Here is a 19,258-nt window from a genome sequence, read left to right on the forward strand (position 1 = left end):
AAAAAAACAAGATAGTCATACACTGCAAAAAATATTGTAGCATTTTAGCAAGTGAAATATTCTTGAATCTAGACAAACTATCCATCTATCTATCTATAAGATTATGACAAACCAAATTAAAGATTATTAAGCTTATTTTTAGTCAAATACTTACTAAAATTGCTTTTTCTATTGGCAGATAATTTTGACTAGTTTTTAGACGTAATTTCTTGACGTATTGACGGATAGTTGATTAACGAATTAGTGCATTTGATGGATCTGAAGCATTTTAGTATTCAAAACAACATTAACTACTGTTTATTTTAATTTAGAATTGTATTTATAGACATGCCACATATAATCCTAAAAGGTATTTAAGATCCCAAGTTTCCTTAATTATAAACTGGAAGTCTGTTGGACAATGGACGTTTTCGTTTCAGTTTTTTTTTTAAATGTTAAAGAGAAACAACAACAACAACAACCTCCATTTTGAAGTAATACACTGTAGAAATCTGGTTAGCATCTTACAGTACGTACTATCTATAATTTCTTATAATAAAATATCAGATATATCTATATATAAATATTAGATTACTAGCTGAAGTACCGCTGTTGACATACAATTCATTGAAAGGTAAAAGCTCAAAATAATCTGATGAATTTTAATGTAATCAGTGATATTATTATTATTATTATTATTATTATTATTATTTTAGGTTAAACCCAATGTTTATGTCTGCCAGCACCAAAGTTGAACCCCTTATTTTTTTTAACGCCATAATTTCACAACATTTTCTTTGGTGTGACATCATTCACAGGATTGGTGGATATACAGTATTTTAGGAAAATTATACTAAATGTACTTATTTCACAGCAAGATCTACAAAAGTCTACTGTCATTTCATCTTATTACAATTATATATACACATTAAGCTTATTTCTAGTCAAATGCTACTAAAACTACAAGTCTTGTTTTACTGGCAGATACTTTTTGCTAATATTTAGGAATTTCTTTATTAAAATAAGCAAAATGTTCTGCCCTTGACTATAAATAATCTTAATAATTTTATTTTTATGAAAATTATAGATAATTTTCCTTGACTTAATAATGTTCCACATGCTAAAGTGCTAAGATCTTTGCCAGTCTCAGCACATAGCCGTGACTTTACACCAGCCTGGGACTAAAGTTATTTGTTTGTTTGTTTTTTTATGTTTAATTATTAACGTCATACAGAAATTCCGAAGTGGTTTATGTATAAATTTTGTTCCTGGGGATATTCACAAGGGTGTAAGATTCAAGGGTTTGTTAGCCATGTTAGCATAGTAGCTCTGGTCAACTCCGTAAAGAAGCACATTTCATTTTTAAATTTCATATTTACATTTTTTTTGTTTATAAAATAAAATAAACCTCGCAGTATTTTCCTCGCAGTGATCTTTACGCTGAAATTAAAGTTGACATGCAGAACTACATTGGACATGCATGGAGTCAGCCACAAGAGGGCGCAGCAAGTTCAAAATAAGGGGGGAAAAATCATGTTGTTTATCCTATAATATTATTTTGACCAGATCAAATGTAAACGATAGTTAACTGACCTAAAGGAAATTCACATGAAAGATGTTTATATTAAGCTACTGATCATGTCGTCTGGAAGTCTGGTGCTGATTTGCTAGAACGTGCTGCATTTTCCTGATTGCTGGAGGAAGTGGGCGGGTTGTGTTTGTGTGTGAGCCACTCTGACGTCACAGGGAGACACTGTCGTTGCACTTAAATGATTTTTGATCAGGTTTTTCTGATAGCTCTTCAAAAAAAAAAAAAAACCCAACCTTTTGTCCCAGTTTTCCAGTAACCTCATGGACAACGCTATGTTAATGCAGAAACAGCAGAGGCGTTATTACTCACAGTCCCAGAATGCAATGCTTAGGATTCAGAAGCTGAGATGATTCTAAGATTCTGTGCTGATAGACGGCTGTCTATGAGATGACCAGCGTGTTAAAGGCAGATACCGTAAGTTGAAAAGAAAGGAGGATGGAAAGAGTGACGTAGCTAATGAGAGCAATGCGGCGGAGCTTCAGTAGTTTAACAGCATCGCCGGGAATGTTGGGAATTCATGTTTTAAAAATTCACACACACAAAAAAGTTGGCGCCAATGGAGGTCAAGTTGGCACGCCGGATGCCCTTTCTGGTGCACTGCATCCTCCCGGTGGGGGTTTGGGCTTTGGGTGGGAATCGAACCCGGACTTTCCTCATGGCAACCTACCACTGATCCACCAACATCCACATTCTTCCTACAATCAATAATTTAGCACACAAACAAAACAAAACAGCGAAGAATCAGCTACATGCTGCGAGCGCGAAACATGATTCTGACCCCAGCGCCCCTGCATGCGCTGCATATTTAAGCTGTTCTTTTGGCGTCCTTACGCTGATTGAAATACAAATCTATGTATATATGCATATGTCACATGACACACGTCTGACACCTAAGACGCAGCTCGAGGACTGAGATCTTTCTCTCTTTCTCTTTAGTGAAAGAGATTACAAGATGGTATGAGGCCAAAATAAAAATGAAAACACACACACACACTTTGATAAATATTAAATAATATAAGTCAATGTAATTTTTTAAGCAGGACTATACACTACAAGGGGCGCCAATACTTTTACAACACTCGTAGTATTATCATTTCTACTAAATACAAATGTTTGTATGCAATTATAATTATTTTCTGGGAATCACTGTAACATAATAGTGTGTGTGTATGTGTATGTGTGTGTGTGTGTGTGTGTATACACACCAGCCAGAGACATCTCTTTAGATGGCAAATTAGTCTTTTGCTCAGTGACGGACTCATCCCCGGTGTCTCTCTACCGTCTCTCTCTCTCTCTCTCTCTCTCTGTAATGAGAGATCTGTAGTGCAGTTAAAAGCGTATGCAAATGAGACAGCTGGCATCACACACACACACACACACACGCACGCACACCATGTGACCTGTCAAGGTGGGGGTGGGTTCGGAGACGCACTGCAGTGGGGAACCCTATGCACACACACACACACACACACACACACAGTGCATGAATGATTCACTAAAATAATCCATACATGCTTGAATAAAAGTCAACGCAAGGTTGATTCCAGGGAAAAAAATGTGCATAAGCGTGTGTGTGTGTGTGTGTGTGTGTGTGTGTGTGGTACACCTACATATTCCAAAAACATAGGCATGTTCTTCTGTTCTAGTGTGTGTGTGTGTGTGTGTGTGTGTGAGACCAGCAGCAGGTCTCCAGCAGGAAGTGTGCCAGAGCTAGTGTTAAGCTGCCAGCTCACATGAAAACACACACACACACACACACACACACATTCCAGCAGACCAGATTGGCACTGTGAAGATTCTCTCCTGCCAAAGTACTCTCTCAGTCTTGCCCTCCCTCCCTCTCATTTTCTCTCTCTCTCTCTCACACACACACACACACACACACACACATTCCCTCTACAGCTGACGAGTGTGTAAGAGGTTGTGAGCTCCAGATTGCCGAATTCTATTTGACATCTGCGCGTGTATATGAATACAGAGTACCTTTTATGACACCACGACCTCGTTAACTGTATCTATCAACATTTGCTTTGTGGCTAAACCCGTCAAATTAACCCCGCGGAATATGTTTAACGTTAGCTCCCGCGACGATCCCACTCAGGAGAGATCAAATATTAGATTGTGTAATAATTCACTCGCTGATAGACATGATTATGTTACAAGCGCCGGCGTTTTTATACCGCTTCATACCTCGGCGGCGTAAGATAGATGAATTTGCTAGCATGCTAATCTACAGCTTAATGCACTTTAGAATTTCGTACACGACGATAAAGAGACAAAAAGTAATAAGTGTCATTCCGTAATAGATATACTGCTCGAACAAAATGAATGAAGCGCTTAGTCCCGGTTTGACTTGAACGCCCCGCGAATGTGTATGTGTCGTTCAAGTCAAACCTGGACTTCCTTTATTTATTTATTTACTTTTAACAGTATAAAAACTCTCATTAACTGTCTGCTAGAGGAAAAAAAAAGCTAATTTAATACCAGCTGTTTTAAGATTAAGAAATATGCTAGTCAAAAGTCTAGCTAGTGTTTAGAAACACACACACACACACACACACACACACTAAGCATCTGCCATTCTTAACAGCAGATGAACAATGAAACTGTAAACGTATTCCCAGCTAAAACAGATGCTAGTTATATAACATGACAACAATGTAAGCAGACTAGCATCGCTAACTGACAAAATGATAAACTATCGTCTTAGTGAACAGACTAATTAGCAAAGCTAGAACTCATAGGTATAAATGATGACCTACAGTAGCATAAACATTAGCAGTAACTTTAGCTAAAAGGCAAAACTAGCTCACGGTTGGCTTTGCTAGCTTTTTTAGCATGGTAGTAATTACTCAGCATGTACTTACTCATTTTTTGTTCCCCTTAAAATTTGTATGTTTAATACGGCAAAACAAAATGAAACAACACACACTCACACACATTACAACTGTTTATTACAATCATAATGACAGTTTTTTTTAAATTAAGAAAAATACTCTAAATACACAAAATATTCAAAATAAAACCTGAAAAATTACTTCAACTTTAAAACACAAATTAATTATTGTCCATCTTTTAACTTTTATTTAATTCCATTTCGTTTTATTTTATTTCTAGAGCTTCGTATTAAACAATTCCTCCAAATTCCCACGGAAGATAAAACACACCGGTGGCAGGGCGTAAAGGTCACGGCGTGTTATGAAATAATCGTTTAACGAGTCGTGCACTGATGTTCCGTGAGCCAAATGAAAACCATCTGATGGAGCGTCTGGACCACGGTACATGGATTTTCATGTGGTCACATTTGAACACCGTCCAACATTGCAGGAGCAAAGGTTTACAAAATTGGTAGTGGTGGGTGTGCGCATGGAGGAGGAACAAGTCTGGGGATTTGGGGTAGAAGGAGGCTAGCTGCAAAGCAGTCATCATTAGCCTCGATCTTCTTTCTCTGAGAGGTGGTGTTTGGAGAAAGAAAAGACTGCAGTAAAAAAAAAAAAAAAAGAAAATGAAGAGGTAGCAGATGAAGATGGAGATCTGGACATATAGTTCCTGTCGATCCAATGGCGATCAAGCTGTAGCAGTTGGGGTTTTGGCTATATATTTGCCCTGAAAGATGGATAACTAGTGCTCAAATTTGGAAACTTAGCAGAAGTTGTTTAAAGTGTAAATCTAGTAGATATAGCCCTATCAGCTGAAGATGGGCATCTAATCATCAAATTAGATCATTTATGGCAGTTGTTTCTGAAAGATGGAGAAACATCTGGATATAAAGATCTTCCTAATTATGATGGGATTCATTTGGCAACAAGGAGCTATGTGTTAAAGATCTTATATTTGAATTAGGTCAAGCGGATAGTGGAAGTGATCAAACAGATCTAGGGAACCTAACAGCAACTAGTGGAGAAGGTGATCTGGTTTAAAGTCTAGTAGATTTAATAAGAGCTCTAACAAGGCAGAGATTAAGATGAAGCAGTTAAAGATAGACCATTTGAAGCCTAATGGCTGGAGATGGAAATCGTGCTCAAGCTCAAGTCTAGGTTTAGGAGTTATAGATATGGATCTGAAAGTTGTAGGTGAAGCTCCAGCAGTTTTAATTAGTTTAAGATGGAGACTATTTAGATGTAGTCACCTTGCAGGCAGAGACTGAGCAACCAGTTCAAGAGGTATCTGATGGGATTGGAATGTACTGTAACAGTTGTAGATGGGTATCTACTACATGTAGAGGGAGATCCACTAGTTAAAGGTAGAGATCAAAAAGTTGGATTTTAAGTACTTTTAGAGGAAAATCTCTCAGTTGGAGGTGGAGATCTACCATGTGGATTTGAAATACTATGAGATGGAGATTGGGATCTACTATTTGGATTTAAAGTACTAATACATCTACCAAGTCAATTTAAAGTAATATTTGATAGAAAGTGAGATCTGTCAGTTGGATTAGAAATGCTATTATGTGAAAGTGGAGATCTACCTGTTGGATTTAGAATACTATTAGGCAGTAATGAAGATCTGCTAAGTGGAGGTGGAGATCTACCAGGGGGATTTGGAGTACTAACAGATGGAGATAGCTATCTGCCAAGTGGATTTGAATTTCTATTAGATTTTAAAAAGAAATCTACCAGTTGGATATGGAGAACTAATTGGAAATCTGCTAGCTGGAGGTGGAGATTTACTTGCTGGCTTTAGAGTACTGTTAGTTGGTGTTTTCGATCTGCCAGCTGAATTCGGAGATCTCCCAGTTGAAGGTGGAGATCTACTGGTTGGACATGGAGTTTTATTAGATGGAGATGGAGATCTGCTATTTGGAGGTGGAGCTCTACCGGTTGGATTTGGAGAACGACTAGAAGATGAAGATCTAGCGTTTGCAGTTGGAGCTCTGGCAGATGCAAACATGACTGTAGCAGTTGGGAACATGGCTCGGGTTAAAAGAGCTCTTAGGAGGTAGCAGTGCTACGGGCACGAGGCGTCGGTGCTCTCGTACCTGCAGAAGAAAAGACGAGAGTGAGAGAGAGAGAGAGAAAAGTCGAGTTTAGAACAGAAGACCTTTCCATCTGGCAGTGTGGCATGGCATGGTTAAAAATCTGTATCAACTTTATAAAACATAACCTTATTTACTATATACACTCTGACAGTCAGACTAAAGTATTGGCACCCCTGGGTCGTTTGATCTGTTAGGATTTATTAAAAGTGTTGTTGTGCCCTGTGTAGTACGATGTTTTTTTCAAGCCCAAGCAGAATCACATTGCTAGCATTAGTAAGTACTCAGTCAACAGCGCCACCTAGAGGTTAACCTAAAATAAGCAAGAATGACTTTGCAAATGCAGTGCGGGGAAAATTCTATCTGATTTCCAGTTGCACTTGATTGATTTCATTCATCACTAATCCTCATTGCATAATATCCGGAGAAAGTCCTTACTGTTAGCAGAGATAGGTACTTGGCCAAGTTTTTAAAAATTCTAAAGCTTATTAGCTGTTATATACAGAGTCAGCCAAGAAAATGTAAACTTAAAAAAAGAAAAAAGTAGTATGATGTGTATTATATTAATCCTATATTATTAATACTATCATATTATTATCATAACATTATCACATATAAAAATATATATTGTATAGTAATACATTTAGTATTAAAATATTTATACAAGTTTTCCCTATATATATATATATATATATATATATATATATATACACACACACACACACACACACACAGTATATACAGTAGTGTTTACCTCTAGGTCCAAAATCTCTCAAATAGCAGTTAGTGCAGTAGGGCTTCTCATCATGCTGGAAAACACACACACACACACACACACACACACACACACTTTCGTAAAAGCCTGTAATGCAGCGATAACTTAAACACAAGTACACATAAGTCACATTAGAAATTATTTTTTTCTTGTAGCAACTGATCAAGAGAACATTTGGATGAAGGTTAAAATTTATAAAAATTTGTGGAGGCGGAGCGACTTACATTTTTATCTCATTAAAAATTGCGTTACATTGATTTTTGTGGTTAATTTTTTTTCTAAAAGATTTTTAACAACTTTCTTCTTGTTAATAGCTGACAGGCTCCTCAACCACACGCGCGCTGACACTGAGTGTTTTGAAGATGTTTAGTTCTAACGGAGAGCTAAAAAAGCTAGCGTGTGTTTCCATGCGGTGAGATTTGGAAAACATTCAAAACGATTAGTTTTTCCTTTGATGTACCGTTCCTTTTATGACAAGATAAGGGAAAGATGTGGGTGGGTGTTTTACCTCTGCATGTTGACCAGGCGTTAACTGCCTTTTGCATTTGTGGCACTTCAGACACAGCGGGTGATAATCTCGGCCTAGCGACCTCTTTTTCTCGCCTGAAGAAGTCACAGATCAAAAAGGTCAGGTCAAGTCATTGACGCGTAAGTAATTCTGACATCTGAGGTTAAAGAAATAAAGCTACATCGCTAACACTTGGTTTCTTAGTCAGCCATCAGCAACTTCTCCAGGTCTGGGAACCACGCAGACATTTACAATGAATACATGAATACATTCTTCAGTTGCCCTGGTTAGTGTTGTGGTGGATCTAGAACTTATCCTATCTAAAGTCACTATTCCAATCGAGTCAACCTTCTTGGAAGGTCGTAAGAAACTGAAGAACATGAAGGAAACCCCTGAGACAGTAACTTGAGCTTGGAGATTGAACCCTGGACCTCAGAGTCATCAGCTCTACCTGCCACACCAACCACATGTTTTTATTTTATTTTTAGAATGGTTAATGGACCTGGGTGTCTACTTGAAGGAAATGTTAGCTGTATAGAACTTTGGCTCAAAGGAATTTTAGATGGTTGATGATTCTAGGTCAAAGGAACTTCTTTGTTTTTTTGGGTTTATATGTCCTGTCCGACTGTACAATAGAAGGTTTCTGGATGGTTCATGGTTCTAGGTGTCTACGTGAGATTTTTTCCCAAAGGAAACCTTTTCACTTTAAGTTTTGGGGAAACCCCTTGAAGGTTCTGGGTAGGACTGTTCAACAGAGGAGTTTAGGTTTAGGTGACATAAAAAAAGAGAAAGTCTTTGTAGTTGGGTTTCCATCCCATACACTTACAAAAAAAATACAAGTGAAAATTTGGATCTGTCCAAGATTCCCAGTTTCCCTTCATCTTGGATGAGTTTCATGTCCATTTTTGGCCTTGGTCTTTTGGCCTTCTTTCCGTTCTCACGCAGAATCAACATGCCCTGTGCTGCCTGCTGTCTTCGCTCTCGTACACAGGGCCCGATTACAGGACCGGGCCAGAAACTGTTGTTCTAGTCATCCTTGGCCCCGGGTCGAGAGCGGGTTTCCAGATCTTTTCTAGCAGAGCTTGGCTTTGGAGAGCGACCTTTCTTAAAGCAGCCATGACTTTTAGACTTGCAGCTGCCAGATTAAACAATCTCTCTCTCTCTCTCTCTCTCTCTGAGTCTCATTTGTTCTGTCTTTCAAATGCTGTCTCAAGCCAAATCCACTTCCTGCCACAACCTCGAACCTCCAGCTCACTGCTCACTTCCTGTACTGGCTGACTCATGGAGAGTCTGAGAGCATTTACATACTCTCTCTCTCTCTCTCTCTCTCTCTCTTCCTCTCTCTATCTCTGATGCATATATACTCTACATGCAATAATGAAAAGCTTTTTGTCCCGTCTTTGAAAATCAGAACTGCCGTACGGCGATGTGGAAAGTTTTCCGGCTTCACCATGAAGTCATTTCTAAGCTGTCAGTCGCATTTGGCCGCCCAAACGAGTTTATATTTGAAGCAGGACTTCAAAGGAAGGAGGGCTTTCGCTCAGCAGATCCATCACGTTCCCTCAATCAAGGCTAAAAAAAGAGAGCTAGCGTAAGACCATGCACGCGGCTAAAGCCTTGGATTGGTCTCAAGACGCCTTCATAGGTTATGTTTTTTTTGGTTGCATGCCAGGTCATCGTACAACCAGGATGAATGTACAACTTCTGGAAACTCGTGCAAAAGTGATTAAACCGCATAAACAAGTCAAACTAATAAACCCTGCCTCTGCCAAAAAAAAAAAGAGGAAATGAAATTTTTTTTTAAGCTAAAACAGGAAGCCACCAAAGTGGATAAAGAACAGGACGAAAGCTGACGGACTCACCGAAGTAGACGGGCTTCCCGCAGATGGGGCAGTAGCTCACCATGGCCGCAGCGTTTAGGGTACGACAGGCTCTAGACGAGACCCAGGAAATGTGCTCACGCTCCTAGACGCATTGAAAGGATGTGGCAAGAGGTGCTGGCTGACAGGAAGCAATTTTAGAACACACGCACGCACGCAACGCAACGCAACGCATTTAAAAAGAAAAACAATATTTAAACAAAAACAAGTCTGGGTGACGCACACGTGGGGCGTGATAAGAAATGAAGAAGCGAAAGTCTGGTTCAGAGGACGTAAGGCCTGCGGTTAGAAATCAGAGACCATGTTGAGAAAGGTGTGAAGACACTCCGAGATTGTTTTTTTATTTGTTTTTTTTTTTTGCACTTTTCGCGTCTGTGGTGGTTGATTAGTTTCCTGTAACTGCACGATACCCAGTGTGACTGGAAGAACTACAAAAGCTCGTGTCAGGGTTATGTCATGAAGCGATAAAGGGGTTGGAGAGAAACGGACAAACAGATGAAAAGTGACAAGACTGAGAAAAGGATGGAACGATGGAGAGAAAAGGAATCGACGAGACATGAGGTCATTTCATCTGTTCCTTTTGTTTGTGTGTTTTTTTTATTCACGAACATCTTTTTTTTCCATTTTTGCTCATCCTCAGTCCTCCAACAGATTACACAGATCCAGTGTGGGAGAGTCAGACAGGAAACCCAGAACTACCACACACACACACACACACACACACACACACATCAATGACATCACCAGACAGAGGCTGTAGAGAGAGAGGGTCTTTGTGAAGCCTCGTTTTTTCGAAAATGTGTGTGTGTGAGAGTGTGTGAGAGAGTGTAAGAGTGTGTGAGAGAGTGTGAGAGAGCGAGCAGCAGCTTTAAAGGTGCAGTATTTACATTTTAGAAGAAGCGTATCTACAGTAGACATGTGCTAATCATATTATTGAAACTTTTTCTAGTTTCTGTAATTTATCCTCCTGCTGTTCATTTTAGCAAAATCAGCCGCGGTGAGATGAGATTTTTTGGTGTAGTGACACCGTCCACGTCTGGGACAGTTAAACGCCTTTCACACTATTTCAAATTCAAAATTAAAATACACACAGTACGATGTGAAGTGAAATGCTTATACAACCGCTGATCACCTAAAAAGGATTTTAAAAAAATAGGAAAAATTGAGTTTTTAAAAAGGATATAAAGTATGAAATAAGAGGACTTTTAAAAAAAAATTAGGAATATAGAACAATATAGAAAAAAAAACTTTTAGAGAATTTTTTATTTAAATTATGCACAAATAAAAAATTATAAAAAAATGCATTTAATAAAAAAATATAGAAAAATATAAATATAAAATTATACATTATTTAAAGTAGAGTTTTCAATAAGAATATAAAGTATAAAATAATTTTTTTTATTTTTACAAAGTAAAAATATAGAAAAAATATAGAAAAAAATGTTAGCTGTAAAAAATTTTTTAACATTTACATTATGTACATATAACAAAAAAAATCATTAAAATAAAAATAAGAATATAAAAAATAAAATAAAAAAGAATTGAAGTGAAATGTAGAAACCATGTCATGGGCAAAACAATGTGCAGAATAATGCTTAAAGTCACAGTTCAAAGTCACACTTTTACAACATAATTCTGTATAATTTATATTTATATTATACGTTATATAATTTACATCATAGTCTCTTAGTCTTATTTTTATTTTGTACATACATACATATTTATTCTTTAGTTGTTGTTGTGTTTTTTTTTTTTTATCTGCACAGTACAACCATAAACTGTGATAGTTATGACAGAATAATGTGCAAAGTCACATTTCCTACTTTACTTAAGTTGTGGGGGGAGAAAACTCACATACAAGGAGTGTTCAAGTCAAACCGGGACTTTCTGGAAACTTTAAAGGAGTTCCTGGGAGGCCGGCGTTTCAGACCTGAAGCCTGAAGATCATGGCTCCTGAGAAGTGTACTGAGGGAACGTTGTACCTTGATGGTGTCCAAGCTCTAGTGAAACACTGGGATAAGCGCATTAGTGAAGCAGGGGATTATAGAGAGAAATAAAGGGAGTTTTATCCTGTACAGTTGTCAAAAGTCCCACTTTGACTCGAACGGCACTCTCATATTGCACAACACCCGGATATTCTCACTAAATACATAACTAATCATCGGGGAAAAAAGTAAATAAGGATTCGGCTGTACTTTTGATGTTTTAGCTAAGAGTTAACTTAGGATACGCCCCCTATTGACCACATTTTGCGCTACACCTTGCGCTACAATTATTATAAGTGAAATAATAAACCTGCTCACAATATTTAATATTTATGTTTTCATTGCTTCCATTTGAAATTTTCTTTAGGCTAAGTGTGTGCGCGTGAGTGTGTGCGGAAGTGTGTGTGTGTGTGTGTTTGCTATGTTATGCAACATGTGTCAGGTTGGTGGCGGTAACACCTTTCGTGTGTACATTATATATTTATATTAGATCCGTGAGAGGGTGTGTAGCGTGCCTGTGTGTGTGTGTGTGTGTGTTCTGTTACAATGTTTGTGAAGCTGAGAAGGCTTTGGCACGACACCGCCGTGAAACCGGAACCGCCCCGGGTTTAAAGCCGCGTCTTTGTCTCAGATCTCGCGCTCTGACCTGCTATGTGGAATTATTTATTACGCTTTTGCGTTCGTTCGTCCGTCTGTTCCTCTGTGACTTTCTGTTTTCAAACAAGCATGCTATCGCAAGAAAACGTCTGCCAGCTTTCCAAATACAGCATGAAAAAGTTTTCCTTAAGCTCCTACGAAAGCCGGGCTACTGTCGTTTCCGGAGTCGGAGGGGGAAAAAAAAAACGCTTATTGCACCTTTAATGCATGAAAGTGTGCGTTTATTAGATTTTCTAAGCCGGTGGTAGTGATTATAAAGCAGGGATGTGGAGTGTGGCTTTAATCAAAAGCAGGCTTGTGTGTGTACAGTGCGGAGGTGTGTTTATTCCTCAAAGTCACACTCAGCATGACGAGAGAGAGAGAGGGAGAGAGGGAGAGCGGGGAACACCGTATATGTCTTTGCATTCTTGGCATAGCACTTCAGCCTCTTTCTTTTTCTCTTCTCCCGCTCTTCGTACTCGAGCCAAGGGTCTGACGTGCCAAGTCGCTCAGATTTAGCTTGGCTGGAGTTCAGACCGGGCTGGCTCGCTCTTCCTCTTTATCACTCTCCCTTTTTTCCTTCTCTCTCACACAGCACGGCTTTCATATTGTTCCCTCCACAGAGTACAGAATAGTCACGTGACCGTACCGTATGTCTGTACGCAATCATGGTTACGCTTGCGTACAACTCCGCCCACTTAGCCACGCCTCCCTCATTTTGCCCCGGTGCGAGCTCAGGGACATTTAAACCTCGCTTTGATCTTGAAGATCATCGAAAGTCTTGAACTGAAAACACGATGATAAAGTGCAACATGAATGTGGGGGAAAAGGAAAGTCGAGCCTGAACCTGACGACATTTAGAGATAAATGGACAGATCAATATATGTTTATTCTTCCTGCAGGATGTTTAAAACTGGGCGATAATAAACAGCAGTAATATGGAGCGATTAGAGCAAACAGATCAGAAAATACCTGAACTGAGAGCCCGGTGTGACGGAACGAACACACTCATGTACAAACTTAAAGATTGTCGTTTGTGTTTTATTCAACGTCTACGTGTTTAACATATAATAAATATGATTTAATAAATCCATTTTCATGTAGGAACCTCCGTCCAACTAGGGACTGTGGACACCAATAGGGACCAATAGGGACCAATGTATTTATTCCCATTTGGTATGAACGTAGTAGGACAATTCAATATATATATATATATTACAATCTGTTTGGAAGTTCAACTATTGTATTGTTTTTCCTGTTTCTTGTTCTGTCCCTACTTTCTGTTTTCCTTTCTATCCTGCTGTAACATTAAAATGTCCCCACTGTGGGACAAATAAAGGTCTATCTGATCTTATCTTATCTAACTTATATATAGAGAGATCTGAATCCGAACACAAACGTGAAATTCCGACCCCGGCTCCAGGAAACGTTTATTGACCGGATCTTCCTAAGTGTTTTAAATCAACATTATTTTTTATCAGCATAAAAATGATAAATATCTCTGAGTTTGTTAGAAAGTTTTAAATTAAATGCCTACTTTACAGTACAGTATAATTTATTGTTGTCCGATCAACATTAACCTACTTATAGTACAATAATATAACCTAACTATATGTACATACAGTAGTAACATAACGCTAGTTTACTTCTAGCAGATTTCGATCTGTACTCAGAGACTCAGTGGAACTAATTCAAAGTCGAATTTTATTTCTCACATACACAGTATGATATATCAATGTGTCTTGTCCCAGCTAGCCGGCTAACTAGGCTTTTTAGTGAGCTAGTTAGTTTTCCGTTGATTGATGTTGTACGTAGCACCTGGTGCTGGAGGAAGGTTGTTTCGTCTCACTGTGTACTGAACTCTACGGGGTTGAAGTGACAATAAAGCCGACTTGACTTGATATGCAGCGACCTAAAGTGTAAAAAGGAAAATAGAGGATTTACATAAAAAAATGATGTACAGTATTGAAATCGAAGTGTATGAGATGTTAAGTGTGGAAGTTATACAGTACAGGGTGTAACAGCTAAAACTAATGCGTCAGGTTGAATTAATTAATTAATACATTACATCATATCACAATTCAATTTGCACTATATTTAAGTTTTTCTATTTATTTATTTATTTATTTATTTAATTTTTCCGATTAATCGTACATGAACAGTGGGTAAGTGAGCCACGCCTCCTCGTATCATTAAACGCTTTTCTCATGTTTCCAGAATTCCGAGCCGCCCCAGAAACCCGACGTCTTATTTTAAACGTTTTATGAAAAATTTGACTGACAGAAAAAAAGAATTGCGGACCGCCCCTTTAACGCCGTCACGCTATACTTGAAGCGGTACCTTTTGGTTGTGTGAGACGAGAATTTCTCATCTTCTGGTGGAAAATGTGATTTTAGGAGAATTAAGGCCGGGTAATTTTTTTTCCCTCCCGGTTCTGCTGGGGAATTGGCGATGAAATATTCATAGATTCATATTAAAACAAAGAAGCTAAGATGATTTATTAGTAATTCTGTTAGAGCGTGTGTGTGTGTATGTGTGTGTGTGTGTGTGTGTGTGTTAATATAGCACTGGATTAGGTGTCAGATCTAACTCTATTTTTACTTTTCATATGAAGAGTACGAGCAATTTAACAATCAGCAAGCACTTTAATTATGAAATCCTCTCTCTCTCTCTCTCTCTCTTTGTTTTTTTTCCCCTCTCTTCCAGCTGGTGTGTGTTTGTGTGTGTGTGTGTGTGTGTGTTTCGACCCCTCCCCCTTCGGTTTGAACAAACTAATAAGGGTACATATCAGCCAAGCCCCCTTAGCAAAGCCCCCTACACTTACACACTACCCACCCCCAATCCCTCCCTCCCTCCCTCCGTTCCCCATCCCCCCCCCTCCCCCCCTCTCTCTTTCCATCTCCCACTCAGACTTCCCCTTCCTAGCTGCTGTTTCTGCTCTTATCTCCTTCACTCTGCCAACACACAACCGATCTCGCTCGCTCGCCCGTGACTGCGCCAGCGTCCACTGTCTTTCCCAGGGGCCTAAAGAAAAACAGACAGGAAGAGAGAGAGAGAGAGAGAGAGAGTGGGGGGGGAGACTGGGGACTGGAAAGGATGAGGATGTGGGGGTTCGTTTGTATAGTGTCTGAGCGTATAGAGGACGGGGTGGTGTAGTAGATATGTGGATAGATACGGTAGGTGAGACAGAATGAAGAGATCGAAACGGATCTGGACCTCCTGCAAATCGCCGAAGACGTTTGTTCATGCTTTTTATTCTGCGAGAGGGAGAGAGAAGAGAACAGAAAAATGGCTTTTTTCTTTTTCTTTTATGTTGTAAAACTTGTTGAAATTAATTGTATCAAAGACACAATTTTAACAATAATAATAATAATAATAATACAGATTTAACACTGGAATGGATACTGCATTGTACTGAAACGTAGAATCACTTATACGCCAGGTGTTCGAGTCAAACCGGGACTTGTGGGGCGAATTTTCATTCACATTAACATTTAGGCATCTGTCGGTTACAGGAACTCGGCTGAGAATGATCGCCCCTCCTGTACAGTCGCGAAGCCATTTCCACACTGAAGGAGTTCCCGGGAGGCCGGCGTTTCAGACCTGACGCATGCAGACTGATGAGAAAACCTTCTATCCCAATGGCGTCCCGGCACTAGTGAAGTGCATCAGTGTTGGCGGGGATCATATAGAGAAACAAACGCAAAAGTCCCGCTTTGACTCGAACGTCATTTCGATGCCGAGGGCCTTTTTTTCTCTCTCTCCTCTTTATTGCTAGCACATGTACTGTGTTCCTCGGCCACGTAGAACGGCATCCATCTACACAATCACATGCGGATACGGATTTCCCCTCCCACCCCATATGCTCCGTGGGAGTGAGCAAAAATAATGCCCCCCCACCCCCACCCCATCCCACCACCACCGGATTACAGAATGTGTGAGAGAGACGCAAACTAACAAAATGTGTTTCTGTTTACACTCGGATTGCTTGAAATCTCCTAAATAGCACGTGCCGTTTTTAGAGAAATCGATATGCAGAGGGTGTGTGTGTGTGTGTGTGTGTCCACAGGGGGCAGAGAACATGCCTCCTGCAGTCCAGTCACACACACACAAACGTTTAAATAGCCAACCGGTCTCACACACTCTCTCACACACACACAGCTAAAATAATCTAACAAATACAAATAAATAAAAATAAAACCAAGCGAATAATTATAATAACAATAATAATCATCATCATAATAATGATGATGATGTAATTACTGTAGATGCGAACATTATAAACAGGGTTAAAGAGAAAGGTGCACAGCTTGGTAACATTTGTAAATTATTCACACTGCCTGCTCTGTCAGCTTTGTGCCCCCTCTCACCGTCAAACAGACCAAAGTAATCACACCCCGAGCCCCATGACAACACCAAGTGCCGTGCATAAATATTGGCACCCCCAATATAATAGCTACATAAACAAAAAAAATCAGCTTTGGATAAAGTATCCAGGGATCCTTGGGTATTATTATTATTATTATAGCCCAACACACTCCCACTATATTCACAATCCGATCAACTGGAGTAACCCATCACCCAGACAGGTCAGCTAGCCAGATGTTTTTGAATATGTTTCGTAATAAAACCTCTGTATTACACTAAAATGTCATCGCATTTTTGGTGGCAGTTGCCGGTTGTGGTAAATATATCCTAAACCCCAAGGATAACGTGTAAATCTATTTCTCTAATTAACCTAGGAGGCTAAAACCCTATTAGCTAACATTACACTTCTTTATAGACTGATCTATTATATCTATATCTATTATATAATGGAGGTGCTGGTCCATGCCTTTAATCATGTATAAATGATATTTCAGCAGCTATTAAACACTTCCTGAGTCACAAAACGAAAGATAAATAGGAAGATTCCTTCGTAAAATTAAAACCAAACATAACTTCTTTTCCACCACCCGGATGCCAGGTTGCGTACAAAGTGCGATCACATGACCAGATAGGGTGCAAATTCAAATAGTCAGCCAGAAGGTTTTGCTCACTAAGAAATTATTTTTTTAGCTTACGAAGTAATTTAAAAAATCATTTAATATTTAATAATTTAAGTGGCTAATTGTTTATTTAGATAAAACCAATTGTATAATGTAACAAAATTCTATCTGCTCAAAAAAAAAAATGCATTATAAATGTTTCCAAAAGGCCGACTCAGTCACATGACTTAGGCTCATATAATATTTGAAAAAAAAAAAAAGGCTGACATAGAGGTAATCAAAACAGATACTCAAGCAAGTCGACACAACATCGCTTAACTCCACAAAAAAAGGAACGTAAACTATGAAAGTTCAAGGTAAGGGCGAGTAAAATAGCTGCTTATAATCTGCTACGGGCAAACTGTGGGCGTGTCTTAAATCGACTGCTAAATAGAATTAAGTGGAACTTTTACAAGTATCTGCCAGAAGTTTAATCTGCACCATAAGTTAAATCAAAACGTTGAGTAAAAGTGATGTTATGAACAATTATGTGGCGGATTTTACACTATATTTTGTATATTACACTACATTGTATATATTACAGTACTGTACTGTCTTTATATTATATGCTGTACCAATTTTGTTATACAGTATATGTTTATTATGTCTGCATAATTTTGTACAAAATCATTCAGTATTTTCATATATAACTAATAAATAAATAACATTACAGGAGAATATATGCATGGCTGTAAAAAAATAGTACAAGACAGACCAATTTCCTGATAAAAAACAAAAACTCTAAACTAAAAACTAAATACACTCCTGGGTTTTGCATAAATATAGAAAGTAGCGAGAGTGACAAAGTTACCAGAAGAACCCATGTTCTCCAGCAAGCTCAGCAAAACCTAACAGCTGTTTTTTTATAAAACAAATCTGTGTCTAAAACTTCTGATTTTAAGCAACGAGTTTTCACTCCAAATATAGACTGTTTATTTTATTACTCTTTATTGTTCCTTATAGAAGTTTCTTTAATGCAGAAATGTTTTCAAAAGCATCTTTTGCTTATGCCATATTTGTGTATGTGGCCAAGACTTGCACAGTATGATAAGTAAAACAGCTGTTAGGTTTTACTGAGCTTGCTGGAGATTATGAGTTCTTCTGGTAACTTTGACACAATCACTCCAGCATATAATATGGTGCCTAAGAATATATGCTGGAGTAAGTGTGACAAAGTTACCAGAAAAACTCATATTGTATATATTAAAAAGTATAAAAGTATATGCACTTTTCCGAGTTTGAAGCAGAAGCTGATGTGCAAATTCCCAAATAACTTGACATATATACATATATATATATATATGTATATCTATGTATATTACTGTCAAGTTATTTGGGAATTTGTATATGTATGTGTGTGTGTGTTCTCGTAATTGTTTGCACTTAATAATATTTAACCAGAAATTACGATATCATTGATTACAATAAAGCTGACAATCTTATTTTATTATAGCTTAAACCTTTTCGGCTATTTCTACAAACTCTTTTTCATCCCTAGTTTATTTATATAGATACGCGAGCGTTCGATTTCTTCCGGATACATTCGGGTTGCGTTCGGATAGTTCCGGACATATTCGGGCTGCGTTCGGATTCTTCCGGATACATTCGGGTACTTCCGGACACATTCGGCTTGCATTCGGACAGCGTCCCGCGTGCGATTCTCTCCGCGCGCATCTAGTCTGGTCTTCTCTCAGTTGGAAACGTGAAAATCCCCGCTGATGGTCTCTGTCACATTTTAATCAGCGCCGTCGGTCTGGGCGAGCACAGGAGCGGAGCTTTAAAGCAGGAGGGGGGCAAAAAAAACCGGATAAATATATTCACACACATGAGCCCGTCGTTGAAGTTTGGGATTTATTCCGTTCGGGTTCTGTTCAGTCGGTAAGATCGTCGCTAACTCTTATT

General features: G+C 38.7%; 2 protein-coding genes across 3 annotated transcripts in view; one reads left to right on the forward strand and one right to left on the reverse strand.

The window, feature by feature from the left end:
* Nucleotides 1–4,533: 4,533 nt before the first annotated feature.
* zgc:195282 (uncharacterized protein LOC100192223 homolog) lies at nt 4,534–9,859 on the reverse strand. The gene is made up of 4 exons (XM_053479913.1): nt 9,691–9,859; nt 7,829–7,923; nt 7,300–7,354; nt 4,534–6,548 (listed from the first exon to the last, which is right to left on the reverse strand). The coding sequence occupies exons 1-4, from the start codon at nt 9,731–9,733 to the stop codon at nt 6,502–6,504; spliced, it is 240 nt and encodes a 79-aa protein (XP_053335888.1). The 5' UTR covers nt 9,734–9,859; the 3' UTR covers nt 4,534–6,501.
* A 284-nt stretch (nt 9,860–10,143) lies between these two features.
* Nucleotides 10,144–19,258, forward strand: part of rnf38 (ring finger protein 38) — a 32,435-nt gene continuing 23,320 nt past the window's right edge. Inside the window, exon 1 of one of the 2 annotated variants that reach the window (XM_053479912.1) lies at nt 10,144–10,269. The gene's annotated coding sequence lies outside the window, so the exon portion shown is untranslated. Of the gene's footprint in view, nt 10,270–19,071; nt 19,235–19,258 lie in introns of those variants that run through there. The other variant, XM_053479910.1, reaches the window with a different exon arrangement.

Source organism: Clarias gariepinus, chromosome 20 (assembly GCF_024256425.1).
Source record: "Clarias gariepinus isolate MV-2021 ecotype Netherlands chromosome 20, CGAR_prim_01v2, whole genome shotgun sequence".
Classification (NCBI taxonomy): domain Eukaryota; kingdom Metazoa; phylum Chordata; class Actinopteri; order Siluriformes; family Clariidae; genus Clarias; species Clarias gariepinus.